General features: G+C 33.4%; 1 protein-coding gene across 3 annotated transcripts; it reads left to right on the forward strand.

Annotated features, from left to right (window-relative positions):
* The first annotated feature begins 924 nt into the window (after positions 1–924).
* LOC120345632 (NIPA-like protein 2) lies at positions 925–11,885 on the forward strand. 3 transcript variants are annotated; one of them, XM_039415162.2, is made up of 7 exons: positions 925–1,057; positions 6,639–6,902; positions 7,676–7,898; positions 8,555–8,700; positions 8,821–9,028; positions 10,866–11,047; positions 11,584–11,885. In XM_039415162.2, exons 1-7 carry the CDS (start codon positions 1,047–1,049, stop codon positions 11,840–11,842), a joined length of 1,293 nt encoding a protein of 430 aa, XP_039271096.2. In that variant the 5' UTR covers positions 925–1,046; the 3' UTR covers positions 11,843–11,885. The 3 variants fall into 3 exon arrangements, with proteins under 3 accessions (XP_039271096.2, XP_039271095.2, XP_039271097.2); XM_039415161.2 differs by lacking the exon at positions 925–1,057 and adding an exon at positions 5,808–5,940; XM_039415163.2 differs by lacking the exon at positions 925–1,057 and adding an exon at positions 5,996–6,076.
* Positions 11,886–16,155: the final 4,270 nt, after the last annotated feature.

The following is a 16,155-nucleotide window of genomic DNA, read 5'->3' on the forward strand; positions in this document are numbered from 1 at the left end:
CAGTATTTTTGCATATGCGTCTCATTATCACCTAATAAAATTCCGCTTTTTCATTCATTTTTTGAATTCTGCCTGGTAAAACACCGTGATGAAAAACATATAATATTTGTACTTGGGTGGTTCAAGCTTCATCATATTTAGTCATATATTATTGTACGGTTTAAATCAATTTTAAATAATTAAATAGTACGTTTAAAGGTTATTTGAGCAAGCGAGTGATTAAATATAAATACCTATTACGATGGAGTGACACCAATCGAATTTAAACGATTCCATCGATTTCTGAATCTGTGAATAGCATTACATCGATTAGGTCGTGTTTAGTTTCAGAAATTCATTTGTACGAAAATAATAGAAATTTGTAATATATTCGAATGCATATATACATATAATAACAACAACACGGTTGTTTTCATTCATATTTTCAAAATTTCTTGTGGTATACAGAGATAAAAGTAAAATTGTGCATTGAATAAACAAAATGAAAATATTTCCTGTCCTGTATTTATCAATAACAACTCCCTTTGTGAAAGTAAAATGAGCATAGGTTATTTGTTTTTCAGCATCCGATTTTGACTCTCAATTTTTACAATATGATAAATATAATGGAATTGGCCTAAATCGATTCTTGGTGTTTTAGATTCATTTTCTAACTGACTAGCAATGCTGAGGTGGTGAATAACTGTCCGCTTTTTTTTTTATTATGCCAAAAGTAGTTTTTTAACAAGATAATAAAACTGCATTTAGCATATTATCATTTTTGTAACAATGCTAAAAAAACGCGACATTGAAAGATTAAAAGTATTTTTAGGCAAAAATTATTTTCGTGTTTTTACAATACTAAGATAGCTCCACCACCCTTCCAAAAGACATTGTGACGTGACAAGAAAATTTCCGAACCAAAAAGGCAATGAATGTGAGTTAAGATAATAGGACTTTTGAATAGGTGGTTAATGGCTATGCAGGAATTCTACAGTTGACCCAAACTACACGGTTTTTCGAACGTGATTTCTCTTCTGATATAGAGAATATGTAGACCGCGACACATGAGATTATTGTGAGTACAGATATACAGGGTGTCCAAAAAGTTTCGCCCGATTATAAAGTCTTTATAATCAAATGTTTTTTTTTTTCAATTTTTAAAAAGACTTATGGTCAAGCCTAAGATGTTGAATGTTGTAGTCCCCATTTATCATACAACCAAATTTATTCAAATTTGCAATTGGTAATGCTATGAAATCGGGCGGCACTTTTTGGACACCCTGTATATTCAAACAGTAGCTTTCAATTTACTTTCGGGTGTAGAAATTGTGGTATGGTTTTATTTTGGCCCTCGTTCGGATATGAAGTGGTTTAGAAGTATAGTTGCTTATATCAAAGCCAAATGAATGTAAGCCATGTAAATTTCAAGTTGATTTTCGATATGATTATATACCATTCCTCATTATTTGCTAAACTTGTCAAAAAATTGAGATAAACTTATATAATTATGAAGTTGAATTATAAACTATAAACAGCAGCACAGCTCGATTAATTTTCGTTCGTATATGAAAAACCATAGCTTTCAAACATGTAGTTACCGCAACGAAGTTCTATGTTGCATCTCCACCTAGCGGTTGTCGTGGCAATATTTTAATACTCTTTTTTATGTAGTGGTAGGATTGCAGAATACCAGAAAAAGCGGTTTTTATAATTTTGCTGGAATGTATAATGTGAAAAAATAATCTTGAAGATTATTTCGTAGATTTTCATTGCATAATGTAAAACTAAATTCTTGACTAAATGATCAATCGTCCTCTGTCAAAGCCTATACAAAATATTACTTTGGGCTCATGACTGCATAGAAGATAATGCATTGTGGCTCATCAGCATGTTGATTATTCCAATTGCAAAGAGTTATATTAATAGTGGATATATTTGTGCTGATTTAGGCGTTTAAACTGATTTGCATTCGCATTGCAACTGAGTCGCCTATTTTAGACTAATCTGTGGAGACCGCACGTCGTACTAAAAATAATTGTTCTCGCAATTGAAATCTATATCTTAATGCCACGTTTTTAACTCTATACCCTTAAAATTTATATTCCATAAATAAATGAGCTTCAACGGACAAAATATTAGTAAGTGAATGAGGCTTATAGACTTGCTCCAACAATGATTTAGAACAATAATTGTAAGACTTATATATTTTGAATATAGTCGAGGCTTCGTTATGACTCAAATATCCGTTAAATTTTGCGCTATTGTTTTTAATCACGTTTCGACGAGCCGACTGGTAGTGAATACCAAGCGAGAGATGTACCCCCATCTTACATATTGTAATTACAATATGTAAGATGCCAAAAATTTCCCCGTACTTCGTAAATGTTTGTTCAACGTATAGCTCTGCACTAATTAAAGTATTTGTAAGGCAAAATCTTGAGATAGATGCCGATCATCAGTGAAGCTAATGGCGTACAGATTTCAAAGTGATCCAAATCTAAGAGACCAAAAGGGGATAAAAATAAGTATTTTAATATTTAAAAGTTACTCACAATTGTAACCCTTTTTTAAACCAGATAGCACGTACCGACAAAAGGGTGAAAATCGACAGTGCAACATTAATAGAGTATAATATACCTTTGAGCTATGTGTGTGTCTCATATTACATATAACTATGGACCATACTGTAGACAGGAAATTAATTGTCAATACTTGAGCCTTAAATATGTATTCTTTATGTGGCCAAAATAACATTGTCACAATTGCTGTCAAATCAATAAGCTTCTATGTTTGCAGCTCAGGTAATTTGATGTAAGCGCTCTACAGTGTAAAATGTGCATGAATCAGTTTAAAATAATTGTCGAATCGTAAACAATCGGCGAATCTATAAGGTTGGAGTATAGCGTATAAAGTTATAATGGGCAACATCAACTTTTTTTGAGTTCCAATTCGTCAGCCTGCCATTTAGGCTTAGTTGTTTCTTGTTTTATGACGTAACAGTGGATAAGAGCTCAGCATCATCTGAACAATTTCTATCGGTAATATCCTCGACGGCGACGGTCCTTACAATCTACAATCACATTGCATGCTTTTATGTTTATAACTTCAGTGTTTTTTATCCACGATATGCATTATTTAAACCAGAGGTGTGCAACCTTTAATACAGGAGGGCCAAATACAAATAACTGGTGTACCCGCGGGCCGCACCTCTATTTGACATAGGCTTTCCAGTAGTTGCAGGCACAAAAATTGTAGGTATTGTAGCGTCATAGGCATAGATAATAAATTGGCATTAAAGGTATAGGCTTTGTAACGCACAGATTACTCGCAAGTACCAGATTCAACTAAATTAAAAACTTATTTCGCGGGCCGGACACCATTCAAAATTGGCACTTACCAGCGGACCGCACCCTTTTTCATTGCGGGTCGCATTTGGCATTTAGGTGGCACACCCCTGATTTAAACGTTACTTGTTGACATGCTTTGAATAAACGTATGAATTACCTATTCAGGATTTTGCAAAAGACTATCCTAAGTGGCTCTAACCATTTCATATAAAAAGTCTTGTCAACAATTTTGTGGCTATTCATTATCAAAATCGCAACTAAACTCGGTTATTCATTTTCACTTTCATGTTACACGACAATAGTGGAAAATTCACTTCGGAAGCACTAGTTACAGTGCCTTCCATTTTAAACAAATTTTTGCAATTCATATGCATTAATATGGTCCATTGTCAGGAATCGTCTTTTCGACTTGCAAAAATTTGAATGGAACAGTAAGACGTTCGTTCATATTCACCGCACGCTTAAACCATAGATAAAAGTGTCGTTTAGCTTTAGCTAGATGCAACTCATGCTGCACAGATTATAATAATCCAGGCAACTTGGCTCCTGTACGGTAAATTGCCAACATCCTTCCGGTGGTGTACGCAGTTGGAGCTCATCAATTGATTTTGAATATGCACGTATTGTCGGTGCGACACTATTAGCAGCAGTCGTGATTTGAATTTACTTCTCTGCAATTTTCCAGTTTCGTGCTACTATTTCGAGTTGAGTCGATAGGTTTAGTCAGCTAGATAAGATGTTTAGAAAAGATTTTTTCAACATTGAGAGGTTTTGAATGGCGAGAACAATAAAAATTTAAATATTTAAAATTTTTCTCGCATGTCTATGATCTTTATCCGCGGATTGAAATCTTCCAAATACTTTTCTCCACTGCCAGCAGACCTAAATGTGGGATGTACAAGAAGAGGCGTAGATTAGGATTGCAAAATTTCAGTGACTTGGAATAGGATTTTCATATTTATTCCGGGGAAAAGGGAAGTAAATAAGAAGGTGCAACAATGTGGCGTACATTGGCTTCTCGTCTGGTTACCAGTCCATGTCGGGTATGGCATTTGTCAGTTCTTATGGGGTCTAAGTTTAATTTAAATATATTCGCGGAAAGTGTGAAGGAAATTTCGAAAATTTGGCAAATAAAGCTCCACTGACCTGTAGTATAGTTGCTATTCTGTATTTCTATTTTAACATTAAAAAGGCTATGATTAGCAATTGATTTCTGGGTCTCCAACTTTAATTAATACTTTTGTATTAATTTAGCTTTCTGTTAAACACTTCAAATTATTTTAAAATGTAATATTTATCGGTAATTAACATTAGGGTTATAAATTATATTAGAGTCCAGGACTGCATTTGATATTATATCGTGGGTTTAATTTTAGCTTTCAAACCATTGGTTTCAAATCTAATACAGTTTTCTTCTTTCATTTCAACTGCCAAAATGATACTACAGTAGGCTACAGTACAGTACAGTACAAAACTACAATACAGTACTACATACATTTAAATGCTATTAGATTGGGTGTTAATTTTCTACTGTACAGCGATCAGTACATTTTAAACTTTATTGAAAACGGAAATTTTGTTCCATCAACCTCAATCATAGGAAATGAGAAATATTTAACATCAAGGACTAACAACTTTGGAACCAATTATTTTTTATTGTTGACAAAAAAAAAATGGCGTAGGGCATTCAACTTTATACTCAATACCGATCTCCTTATAAGACAATTCATTACCAGTAGTTTGATTATGCTTGTTTCAACATGAATGTAATATATATTTTTTTAATATTGATGTTCTCACAGTTTGTATAATAGTAACCATGGCTTCCTGGTATTTAATGAATGCGTAATAATAATCTATATATTCAATATAATATTAAACTATAATTTAAATATAATTAATATTATTGTTGGCCATTACGCAAACTCATTTGGGTCTGCTACAATATGTACACTGGTTTGAATCATTCCATCCGGCGCATCCTGTGTTGTTACCAACATTGTTAAAAAAAACAAAAAAATCACAGAATTAACCAGGAATTATAATGAAATGCATGCCGTCGTGAATAGCCAAGCAAGATTGAAAGACTACTTATGCAATTAACCAAAGATATATACTAGAATCATGTTCGATTGGGTGTTTTGAAGTGGGAAGTTTTTCACTGTTTTTCTTGTAAAATTTACTGAAGTAATTATATTTACGCATCAATTAATTCATCGCTGCCCAAACTCTATTGAAATCGTGACCAGGATTATTTATTTTGGTGAATCGAAAAATATAAGTCCGATCAAGCATGGAAACTAGCATTTGAATTAGGATTTTTGTGTTCCACGTATGGAAGAGGGTGCTACTCTGCGTCGTAATTTTCACGCAGAAGTAATAAATACGCTATGCCGGCTCGCAGCCCATTAACAAAACAACAATTTTAATATAAGACCAGGCTGACTGTACCCTATTATTAGTGTGGTGGGGGTACGGCTGATGACAAGATTAGAGAAAAGGAGTCTGCTAGTCTTGATGGTAAATGAAGAAAATAATCACGAGTTAAAACGGTTTTAATTTGGACGTGTGAAAATATTTACTCATTTGCTACAAGCGGTCAATACATATGGTAGACTATTAATTTAATTTGACTATTAACTATTTATTAATACAGCTAATGCATACATACCTTTTTCTTCTTTGCGCTTGGTAAAAATTGTGAGTCTGATTTCACGTGAATGGAAGTATACGATAAAGTACGACTGGTGGGTTACATTGATAAATGTTCTACATTCAAAAATTGTCCATGGTTTAATTTGCGATATAGAATTAGCTAGAGAGATAAATATTTACTGTGGTTTATCGTGAATAAGTAGTATTCTGACTGAGAAACAAAAAATGATTGTAAGAGAGTAAAACGGGTGATCGCCAAATGTGTTAAACAATAATATCCGTGTCATAGTGTACGAATATTTTATTAATCAACAAATTTTGTATGACGGGCTCCGATTTTGGAGAAACTTTTCATAAACTGAACATTATTTTTAGGGCGTTTGTTCTGTGATATTTCGTTGTCATAAGATTATCTACTTTTCAAATCTCATGTTTTTACATAAGTGGCGGGGACTTTGTACAAAAGACCCCAATATTTTACAATGCAAAACGTATATGAGCAATGTGTAAACTTATTTCAATTTTTTTTAACGTGGGCGAGAATTGAAAGGATGTCAGACTGAACGATTGTAGATTTGAAATTAGCTCAGTGGTTATGTATGGAAGTTGTTGTCAAATCCCGTCTGAAAAATTTCGTTTTTTGTATTCTTACAGGGCACATAAACAATTCCTATTGAATAACGAGCATGAGATTGCAACCCTTGCAGCCAACGTTATGAATAGTACAGCATATTCAACTGGCAATGACAGCACTTATGGAAATTATAGCTTGTTCAACGACACTTCCAATCATACTACAAACATTACAAATGAAGAAATTGTGCAATCTAAGAGACAGGCGATAGGAGTTGCTTTAGCTGTGTCCGGAAATATCATGATTAGTTTGGCACTAAGTGTACAAAAATATGCTCACAACAGGTAAGATTTGCATATCAAATAGTAGACTATACTAATGAATTAAAATATTGCACCTAGCAACATATTGAGCTATCAGTTACATGCCATGCCTAAGCGCCTTACTTATATTATATTTTCGGTACTTCCGAAATATGCGCACCAAGATGTCCCACAACCTGAACTCTAACCTGCTACAAAACCTGAGTTCAGGTTGTAGGCCATTTTGGTGCGCATACTTCAGGAGGTCCATATTTTCAATATTCTGGTTCCTTATTGAAAACGAAATTAAATATGGATCGTTTCGTTATTATGTTGTTGTTAGAATTCTTGCCGGTGGTCTACTGTTACAGATTGCATTCCCGTACTACTTCGTTTTGGTCTTCGTGTCCAAATATTTGAAAATCACTCCATTGTTTGTTACATCATATTTCAGGGATATGAAATATACGTCGTGACCCAAAAAACAGAACCCATAAATGAACATTTATTAGATTTTACACATAAACTTCTGTTTGTGCAGGATTGTACGCAACTTTCAGTAGTCTAGGACGTTTTGTCCAAAAGTCAATTTTTTTTGAAATATTTTGTAAATGGCCTCCTATAGGGAATGCAATCAATGATGTACGATCTCTGATTATCCGACACCAACGCTTCTGTAACAATGTGCCTATAGGCATTGGATGCCGACTTGTATTGATTTTTTGAGTGTTTAAGAATGTTTCCTTCATACAAACTGAAATATTCATTACTTTTAAACGATTGTTTTTGACTCATTATCAATTTTTTGACTGCAGACTTGGTGACGAGGGAAAATACTGCTTGGACAAATGGTGGTGGTTAGGAATGGTAATGATGGGATTAGGAGAGTTTGGGAATTTCATGGCATATGGATATGCTCCTGCTTCTTTGGTTGCACCTCTTGGAAGTGTGGCGGTTTTGTCTAATGTTTTCATAGCTTTTATTTTTCTACGTGAAACTGTCACACCACACAGCATTGTAGGAGTCAGTTTAGTCATAGTAAGTTGAATTACATGTTTCAAATTTAGATTTATTATTTTGCCTTAAAGCACAATTGAGTATTTTTCAATTATACAGTTTCGGTGACTATCTGACTGACATAAACAAAAAAAGGATTTCAGTTTAGTTTAGTGCCTTCTTTCTGCATTTTCTTTATCAATTTCTAAAAACAAATCTAAACTTGTCTATAAAATGGGTGAAAATATAGTGCTTTTCACGTACGTTTTAACTTACTTGTAAAGAACGAAAAACCTGTTGCGAGCTGCCACATAATTCAATTAGACTCGTTAATATATTCTTTGAGGATTTTAAAATAGCTATTCAACTATAAGTGTTATCACATATAAATTTTGGAAAACACCGTAATTTTTACTAAATACAAGATAATATTGTGTATTGTTCACAACTTCATAAAATATTATTAAATGAAAACCTATTGGTCGCCTCTAAATCTTTAAAATAGAAGAGAGTCTTAGCTTAATAACGCTGGCTTTGCAATGTTCCAATTTGGCTAGTTATTCAGATTCTGGTATTTTCAAGTACAGTATATAAAGCTTTATATTCAAGATACTGCTTTTGTTGAGCTTGTTTTGTTTATTGTGATCAGTGATCATCTCATAAAGTGGAATCTAACAATGTTCTTCTATTCCGTCTAGATTGGATCTATATTTCTCATCAGTTTTTCAGCATTCAGTCAGCCTCAATTAGATGTACCAACAATATACGAATATCTGAAAGCATGGAGCTTTTTATTATATATTGGAATTGAAATTGTTGCTTTAGGAATTTTATTTTATATATAGTAAGTAAAAATATTTGTAAAACAATAATAACTACGTTTTGAATAAAAATTGTTTTAGAATTACAGTAGATCATTTTGTAATTCGATTTGAACTAAACTTTATTCCTCTGTTATTTTCAGTTTCTACAAGAATGTTGAACATTTGTTAATTCTTCTACTCTTCGTCGCTATTTTTGCGTCAGTCACTGTCATTTCAGCAAAAGCGGTGTCGACTTTACTATCAGAAACCATACGCAGTGGTGTCAAATATATTGCGAATCCTGTGTTCTGGATCATGCTATTTCTACTACCAGTCACAACAGCAATACAAATTCGTTTTTTGAATAGGGTAAGTTTGTAGATGATTTGTTTGTAGTCATTATACAAACCAGGTTAAATAATAGCTTTCTGGTTGTGAGTAGTTTTTCAAATGTTTGATGTTCTGTACAAATTTTCTTTTCTTATCAATGTCACAACAATTCGCTTGTAACAGCCATAGCAGGATATGAGTAAGCTTATCATTGATTTTTGCGTATATTTAGACACGAAATGGACCCATGTATCTAGGGATTTGTTCAAAAAGAATTGTTTTGAAACAATTGTTTTAAATCAAGTTTTTTTTGCCTGTTTTGTTTTAAAATGGCTGTGCTATTTGATATTTTTGTATAAAATATGTTGAAGAAAACTGGATGTAAAAACTTGCCAAGCGCTTCTTATATGCAATAAATCCTTCAAAACTCCAAAAATATTGATAGAGGCTCATACACACCTTCTCAAGCTGTAGTTCAGTGGTTTGCGCAGTAAAACGCAACCGGTAAGCCATTACGTTAAAGACCCTGCTACGACGAAATCACTTTGCGAAAATTGAAATGCGATCGAATAAATGAGTTTGTAACTTTGTATAACCTTGAAAAACTCTATCGCTTCAACCTTAAAAACAAAGTATGCTAAGCATAAATCACCCGAACAGTATTGACCGTAATATTGCCATCATTTTATGAGAAAAATGCCAACACATGAACTCGAAATCCATATTATGCGTCATCATAACAGATTAATTGTGAACTTGTGGGTAGTGGCGTCTTTACATCAGAGGTCTTACAATTAGCATAGGCTAGGCTAGGGTGTCCCATCGTTTATATCAGTATGCCGCCGATGTAAGCATATTCTTCATTATCGCAACCCACTCGTTTTGCCGAAGACTGCCCTTGATCTAATAGCCTTTGTAGTAGGCTCGTGACCTACGTTTCATGATTTTTCTTACTCAAAACGTCTCTCTGATATTTCGAATGAACATTTCAGTTAAAATCTTATGACATTGGTGAAGATACAAACGTGGCAATAAATGTACGCAATATAAGTAAAAGTCGAAATGAGAATTTTTACTTACATTTTATGAAATTATAATTCCGGCTGCGTGTGCAGCTGCCAGAATGCAACGTTTTGGCGTAGTTTCGCGGCGATGCAGGGAGTAATTCAACAAAAAATACAGAAAAATATTGATTCAAAACAAGCCCTCGTTTTTAAAACACGATGTTTGTTTTAGAATTGATAAAAAGCAAAACCCTACATGCATCGTTTTTTTCATTTTGTATTCTTATTCTTGTTGTTACTGTATGAAAAACCGGCTTTTCTCCTTAATTACAGGACTAATTGCTTTGAAATTCCCAGTGGTTAAAGATTGTATAATTGAGACAGATTGCATATCCGTACTACTTCGATTTGGATTTCGTGTCCATATATTTGAGCATCGCTATCTTGTTTTAATACTTATGCTTTCATTATATAATTAGTGCAAATATTGGTAAATTTGCATATTTTTGTATGAACTTCAATAAACCAAGAAACTGAATATTTGTATTTAACTATGTACTATATTAATTTTATACATAGAGTGAACCCGCCTCCAGATGTTAAAAGGAAAGACATTTCATCAAAAAAACAAATTTTAACCCCCATTCCTCTTCAACCAAGTTTTACTCTTATTTTTTATTATTTGAACATTTTATTGAAGCAAAATATAGATTAAAATGACCAGAAATCAGTAAAAGTGGTCTAAGTGTAGTCGTTAGATACCACAAATATACATGCATACACGACAATGAATATAAACATAAGTACTGAATGTACATTTTCAATGTTTAATTTCTGTAAATTCGATAATTTTTTTCATTAATAATGCACAGGCAATGCAGCTGTACAATGTTTCTGATGTTGTGCCGGTCAACTTTATATTCTTTACTGTGAGTGCGATATTGGCTGGATCTATATTTTATCAAGAATTTTACGGAGTTCCTTTTCTACGTGTATTCATGTTCTTATTTGGATGTTTGTTGTCGTTTATTGGAGTATACATTATTTCTCATAAGTAAGTGTCGATTGTGAGTTTACAATGTATTTTGAGACATTGTGTGAAATGGATATACGGTATATATATATATATATATATATGAGAAAATTACGTACCTACGTGCAAGTTATATCTGTAATTTTTACCGATTAAGAGTGTTATTAGCGTTGATATAACACGTTTATCTGTTTTTTATTTCTATCAAATTGATCTGTTTCACAGAATGCTTACATACGCCACAATACGTACAATTTTGGGAGCTCCCGAAGTATACGTACCAAGATGGCGCACAACCTGAACATAGTATGTGTACCAGGTTAGGGCTGTTCAGGTTGTACGTCATCTTGGTACGAATACTTCCGGAGCGCCCAATTTTGAATATAGAATGGCCGTAAACAGTCAATCAATTATAATTTTCGATTTGGAATTGGTTACGGAGTTATTATGAAACTTGATATTTCTGAAACATAATATAAAAAATAAATATAAGCTTTGTTTAATTAAATTTTCTATTGTTGCTTTTATCGTACATAAAACCTAAAACCTTATTTCAGAGGTAAAACACTTCCCAAGTGCAGTTGCTGGTGCGGAAAAGAAGAAGACACAGCTAACATTATTGAAAACAAAGATAAAGATGACGACACCCAGTTGAGTGATATAGAAATTGAAGACGAAAACGATTTAAAAATACCTGAATCGGCTGAAACTTCATCGAGCAATAATCACGGCGATTTTAGACTTATTGCCAGACTAGCAAATTTTCTGAAACAGACTGAAACCATTTCAAGAGTGCAACCAAAATCGAATGATTAATGTGATACTGGATGTTGAAATAATAAAAATAGTACCTATTAGATATGATGTATTACTCCATGCCTCCACCCGCCTCAATGATTGTTATATATGCAAACAAATATTAGACCATTCACATATGGGCAATCTTGTAAACTTCTCTTCATTATTGTAATTTCACCCATTCATTATTTTTGTTGCCAAATTAAAGAAACTATAAGTGTTTCTGCTACACTTAAATCCCAAATTAAGTTAATTGAGAAAATAAATAACATATTGACTGTATCCCAGAATTTAAATCGATTTCATGCCACCCAACTTCACGTTCTTTTCATGTCAATAAAGTAAAATGCTGGTATTACACGTCCACATCAAAATCAACCGAATGTTGAGTTTTGCATTTCAGTAGTTCTTGTGTGTTCGTATTTTGGTTCTGCACACTTAGTGATCTTTGGCGCCACCTCAGAGGAGCGTCTCAGGCGAATCTTGTTTCAGAAATTCCGCTATTGTAGTGCATGTTTTATATTAGACAATAAACTTTTGAATATTGAAAATATTCGAGTAAAAACATCGATTGCCTTCGCACGTGAAGATAATTCTTATTTTGCTTAGCTGGCAAGTATACATTGTAGCCGGGTATAACTCAATTATAATTGTCGAAAACTAGATTTAGGTTTGCAAAACTACTTCCGTCAACGAAATAAAGCTACACTTAGTTAACGCCAATTTTCCAAATATAAAAACGGATTTGATCGTTTGCATCTTTTCCACCAAAATGTTTTTTCGTGCTCAAGCTATGTAATCTCAACCGCAAACTGCAAAGGTTCCCGCTTGTCAACTAAATATCTATGGCAGGCTATATTTTTTTCTAAAGAACCTTCGCTTTTTGTATTTTTTTCATCTAGTTGTTTTTCTGACCCCATCGACATGGGTTGTTTCAAGGATCGTGTTAATCTAATGATATCTCCGTCCTATATTTATGTGATAGGTTGCGGACTCAGTTCTCCAGTAACGTTCAGTTGCGGACTTATTAGCCTGTTCTGTGCAAACTTTTATATATACCGGGTAATAATAAAACTCTGTTTCGTTATTCTCATTGAATTCATCTCGGACAACAATCAACAACAAGATCCCTTCAAACTTAATGGTGCTTTTACAAAACGTTAACTTTCATCAGGTCATATGTAGGAAGAATAAAAAAACTCACAGAGAACATACATATTTATTGTGAATACTAAATCACTAAATGATCCCATTGGGTGATGTAGTCAGTATAGATCGAGTTTAGGAAATTTGCGAACTGCGAAAGGTGAAGCTCATCTAGCGTTAGACTGACGGCACTGATTTAAACAACCAACAGTAGAGTACGTGATTTGCGGTTGTTGAAACTATTCAATTTAGTTGGCTTATATTAAATGTTTTAATTTTTTTATTATTAGCATAAATATTAAAATCACGGCAATTCCAAATACGGAAAATAATGAAGCTGATAGTTATATTGGGGCGAAAAGCAAGGCATTGATTGATATCATATATATATTACTTCGATTTATCAAAATTTTGGAGAATAATTATCTTCAGAGATAGTATCACTGTTAAAATTTAAATTTATGCAATGATTATCACAAAATTAGAATATTGATTCCGAATCAAACATGCTAAACCAGAAGCAGGTGATCTTAACGAGCATTACATACATTTGAGACTAGAAACGATGAAGCGTTATGCAAAGTCAACCAGTGGTTGCATCATGTTTTTTTAAATCGGTATACATCGAAAATAATTCGATTCTCTAAAAATATTCAAATCTAGATAATAGAGCGATATTAAGCTTCGGGTCATAAGTTGGAGGGTGATGATGGAAGGTATCTAAGCCATTAACTTGTTTCTGATCCATCGTGCCTTTATATATATATAAGCAATGAACAACGCTAATCTAACCCTAGATGGCGCTGTAGTAATGAAAAGTTTCACGATAGAGAATACATTAGTGAAGTTCAAAAGTCGGCTTTTGTGATCATCGTAATGGCTTACAATTATGTACAAGACTAATAAATATATAACAGGGCAATCTTACGACCAATACATGTTTCGTTTTGATAGCGTTCTATAATGCTTAACAATTTTTAGAGTTAATTCTATTGTATCTTGGAAACAAATTGCCTATAAAACACGACCCTATTGTCACACGAAAATAAACGACAATAATGAACTTGTCTGGGTTGGTGGCCGTGGAGAACGATGGAATTGAATGACGGCATAATGAGTAATTTTTACGCAATTACATGTTAAGTTCAATTTCAACTCATTGTTATTTGGTTTGAAAATGAAATTAAGTAGCAACGAGGCAGTTGGGGGCATAAATGTAATTTGGTGCATATGTCTAAGGCCGGACACGATCGATGACAAAGTGAACAAAATGAAAGGGCATCAAGAGTTAAAACTGGCAGAGTAATTACAGTGGAGTTATGATGTCGAAAAGTATACGAAAACTTTCAATAGGTACAAAACCAAAACAATTTTACCGAAACTTTCATTGCCTACATGACCTCTATTCTCTCACCCTGAAGTAATGTGCCAGTGATTTTCAAACTTTCCGGATTAATGCCCCCCTTCCGACGACTCTCAACATTTGTGACTCTCTGCTCTTCTATAAAACTATTTAATATAGTCATCGAGAATTATATCTAATTGAGTATTTTGTTCGTGGCCTCCAGGTAATCACTCCGTGGACACCCTAGTGAGCCGAGGGGACAGTGTGAGAGACTCTGGGATATGCAAATCATCAGATCTTGAAAATAACTGAAATCTTGAATAATACGTACAGTGAGAGGGCGAGAACGCCAGAAACTCATTTGCGTCAGTCCTGTCGAAAACCTCAAATATCTTGCATGTCCCTGAGCTATCATTCATTTCAAATGTAAAAAAAATTCCAGCTTCACAGAAATTTTGCGCAACTATGTGCTATAAAACAAAAACATATCCCTATTCTCTTTTATTTTTATTCAACTCATTATAAATTGAAATCGGAGAAAGAATTTTAAATTAGATTTCAAGGTTTGAATTGAAATTATTTTTCCCTGTCGAATCACTATAGTTTTCAATATAGAACAAGCATGGTCTCGTTCAGAGTTTTTTTTAGCTTGATGTACGTCACGCTTAAATGGTTGAAATGAAAATTTAATTTTGTGTGCTTGTAGTTCCGAAAGATGACCTTTTCCGGTCAATAATTATTTTCTAGAAAACATTGACCGAATTTAAACGATGTTACATTAAGTTTTCATGCCTCGTCAAAATCAGTTTGGGATCGTGGCAGCCTGATCAAACAAACATTCGTTCAACATTGCATTTAATATTAAATTGTATTCATACCAACCTAATTATTTTCACCAAACTAGCGCTAACATTTTCTAATTCGTGAAGCAATTAGCTTGTGACGTTTAAGCTTAATATTATATTGCTCTGTTAAAGAAAAAAGTCATCAAGAATTACAATCACATGATGGAACATATAAAGTATACAATTTTCCAAAGTTTTGACCGTGAAAACACGGAAGATTCCCTAAATGTCTATCAGTTGTTTTTCCAATATACTCAAATATTTTTATACTAAAACTTTTTTATTTAATTTAGTAATTACCTTAGCATGTTCAGGCCGCTTACCCAACGCTGGGTTGCTAATAATCTTAAAGATATAATATGATGTCTTAAACATCAATTATTAAGAGTATTTGTATATCAACTTCAGTAGCTAAGTGGAAGGATTACAATATAATATCTGTGACTTACAAAAATTTGCTGCTTGGCCAAGGTCTCAAAAATGATTTACACTGAAGTCATATAGTCCATCGATTTCGTTGATTAAGTGAAAAAACGATACATAAAAAAACTTTATTGTTCGGTATTTATTTTTAAGCAAAATTCACATGGCTTGCTTAAAGTGAAATTTTCAATTTATCGACCAGGTCATGACGTTTGCTACAGTACTTACCTTCTTTCAAACATCGATACAATATACAGCGACCAATCACAAACTTCATTAAATTTTTATACGTCCGCATTAAAACTAACAAAGCATTACGAGACGCCAATAATATGCATTGATGTTTATTTCAGATGCGCCCGTAAAATATTTTCATATACAATCTGTCGATTTATCGGGTTTGCCGATAATATTACACCAGAAGTTGCTATTTCTCATTACGTTGAATTCCAATAAACTTAAAGTCGCGTATTTTTGGACTTGATGTGCAGGAGAAAAATCCTGTGTGCGACTAAGCGTGAACCTTCCGTCTGCCAGATTGAAATCACATATGTAGTGCAATATTGCTGTCA

This window comes from Styela clava, chromosome 8, assembly GCF_964204865.1.
Source record: "Styela clava chromosome 8, kaStyClav1.hap1.2, whole genome shotgun sequence".
NCBI classification, from domain to species: domain Eukaryota; kingdom Metazoa; phylum Chordata; class Ascidiacea; order Stolidobranchia; family Styelidae; genus Styela; species Styela clava.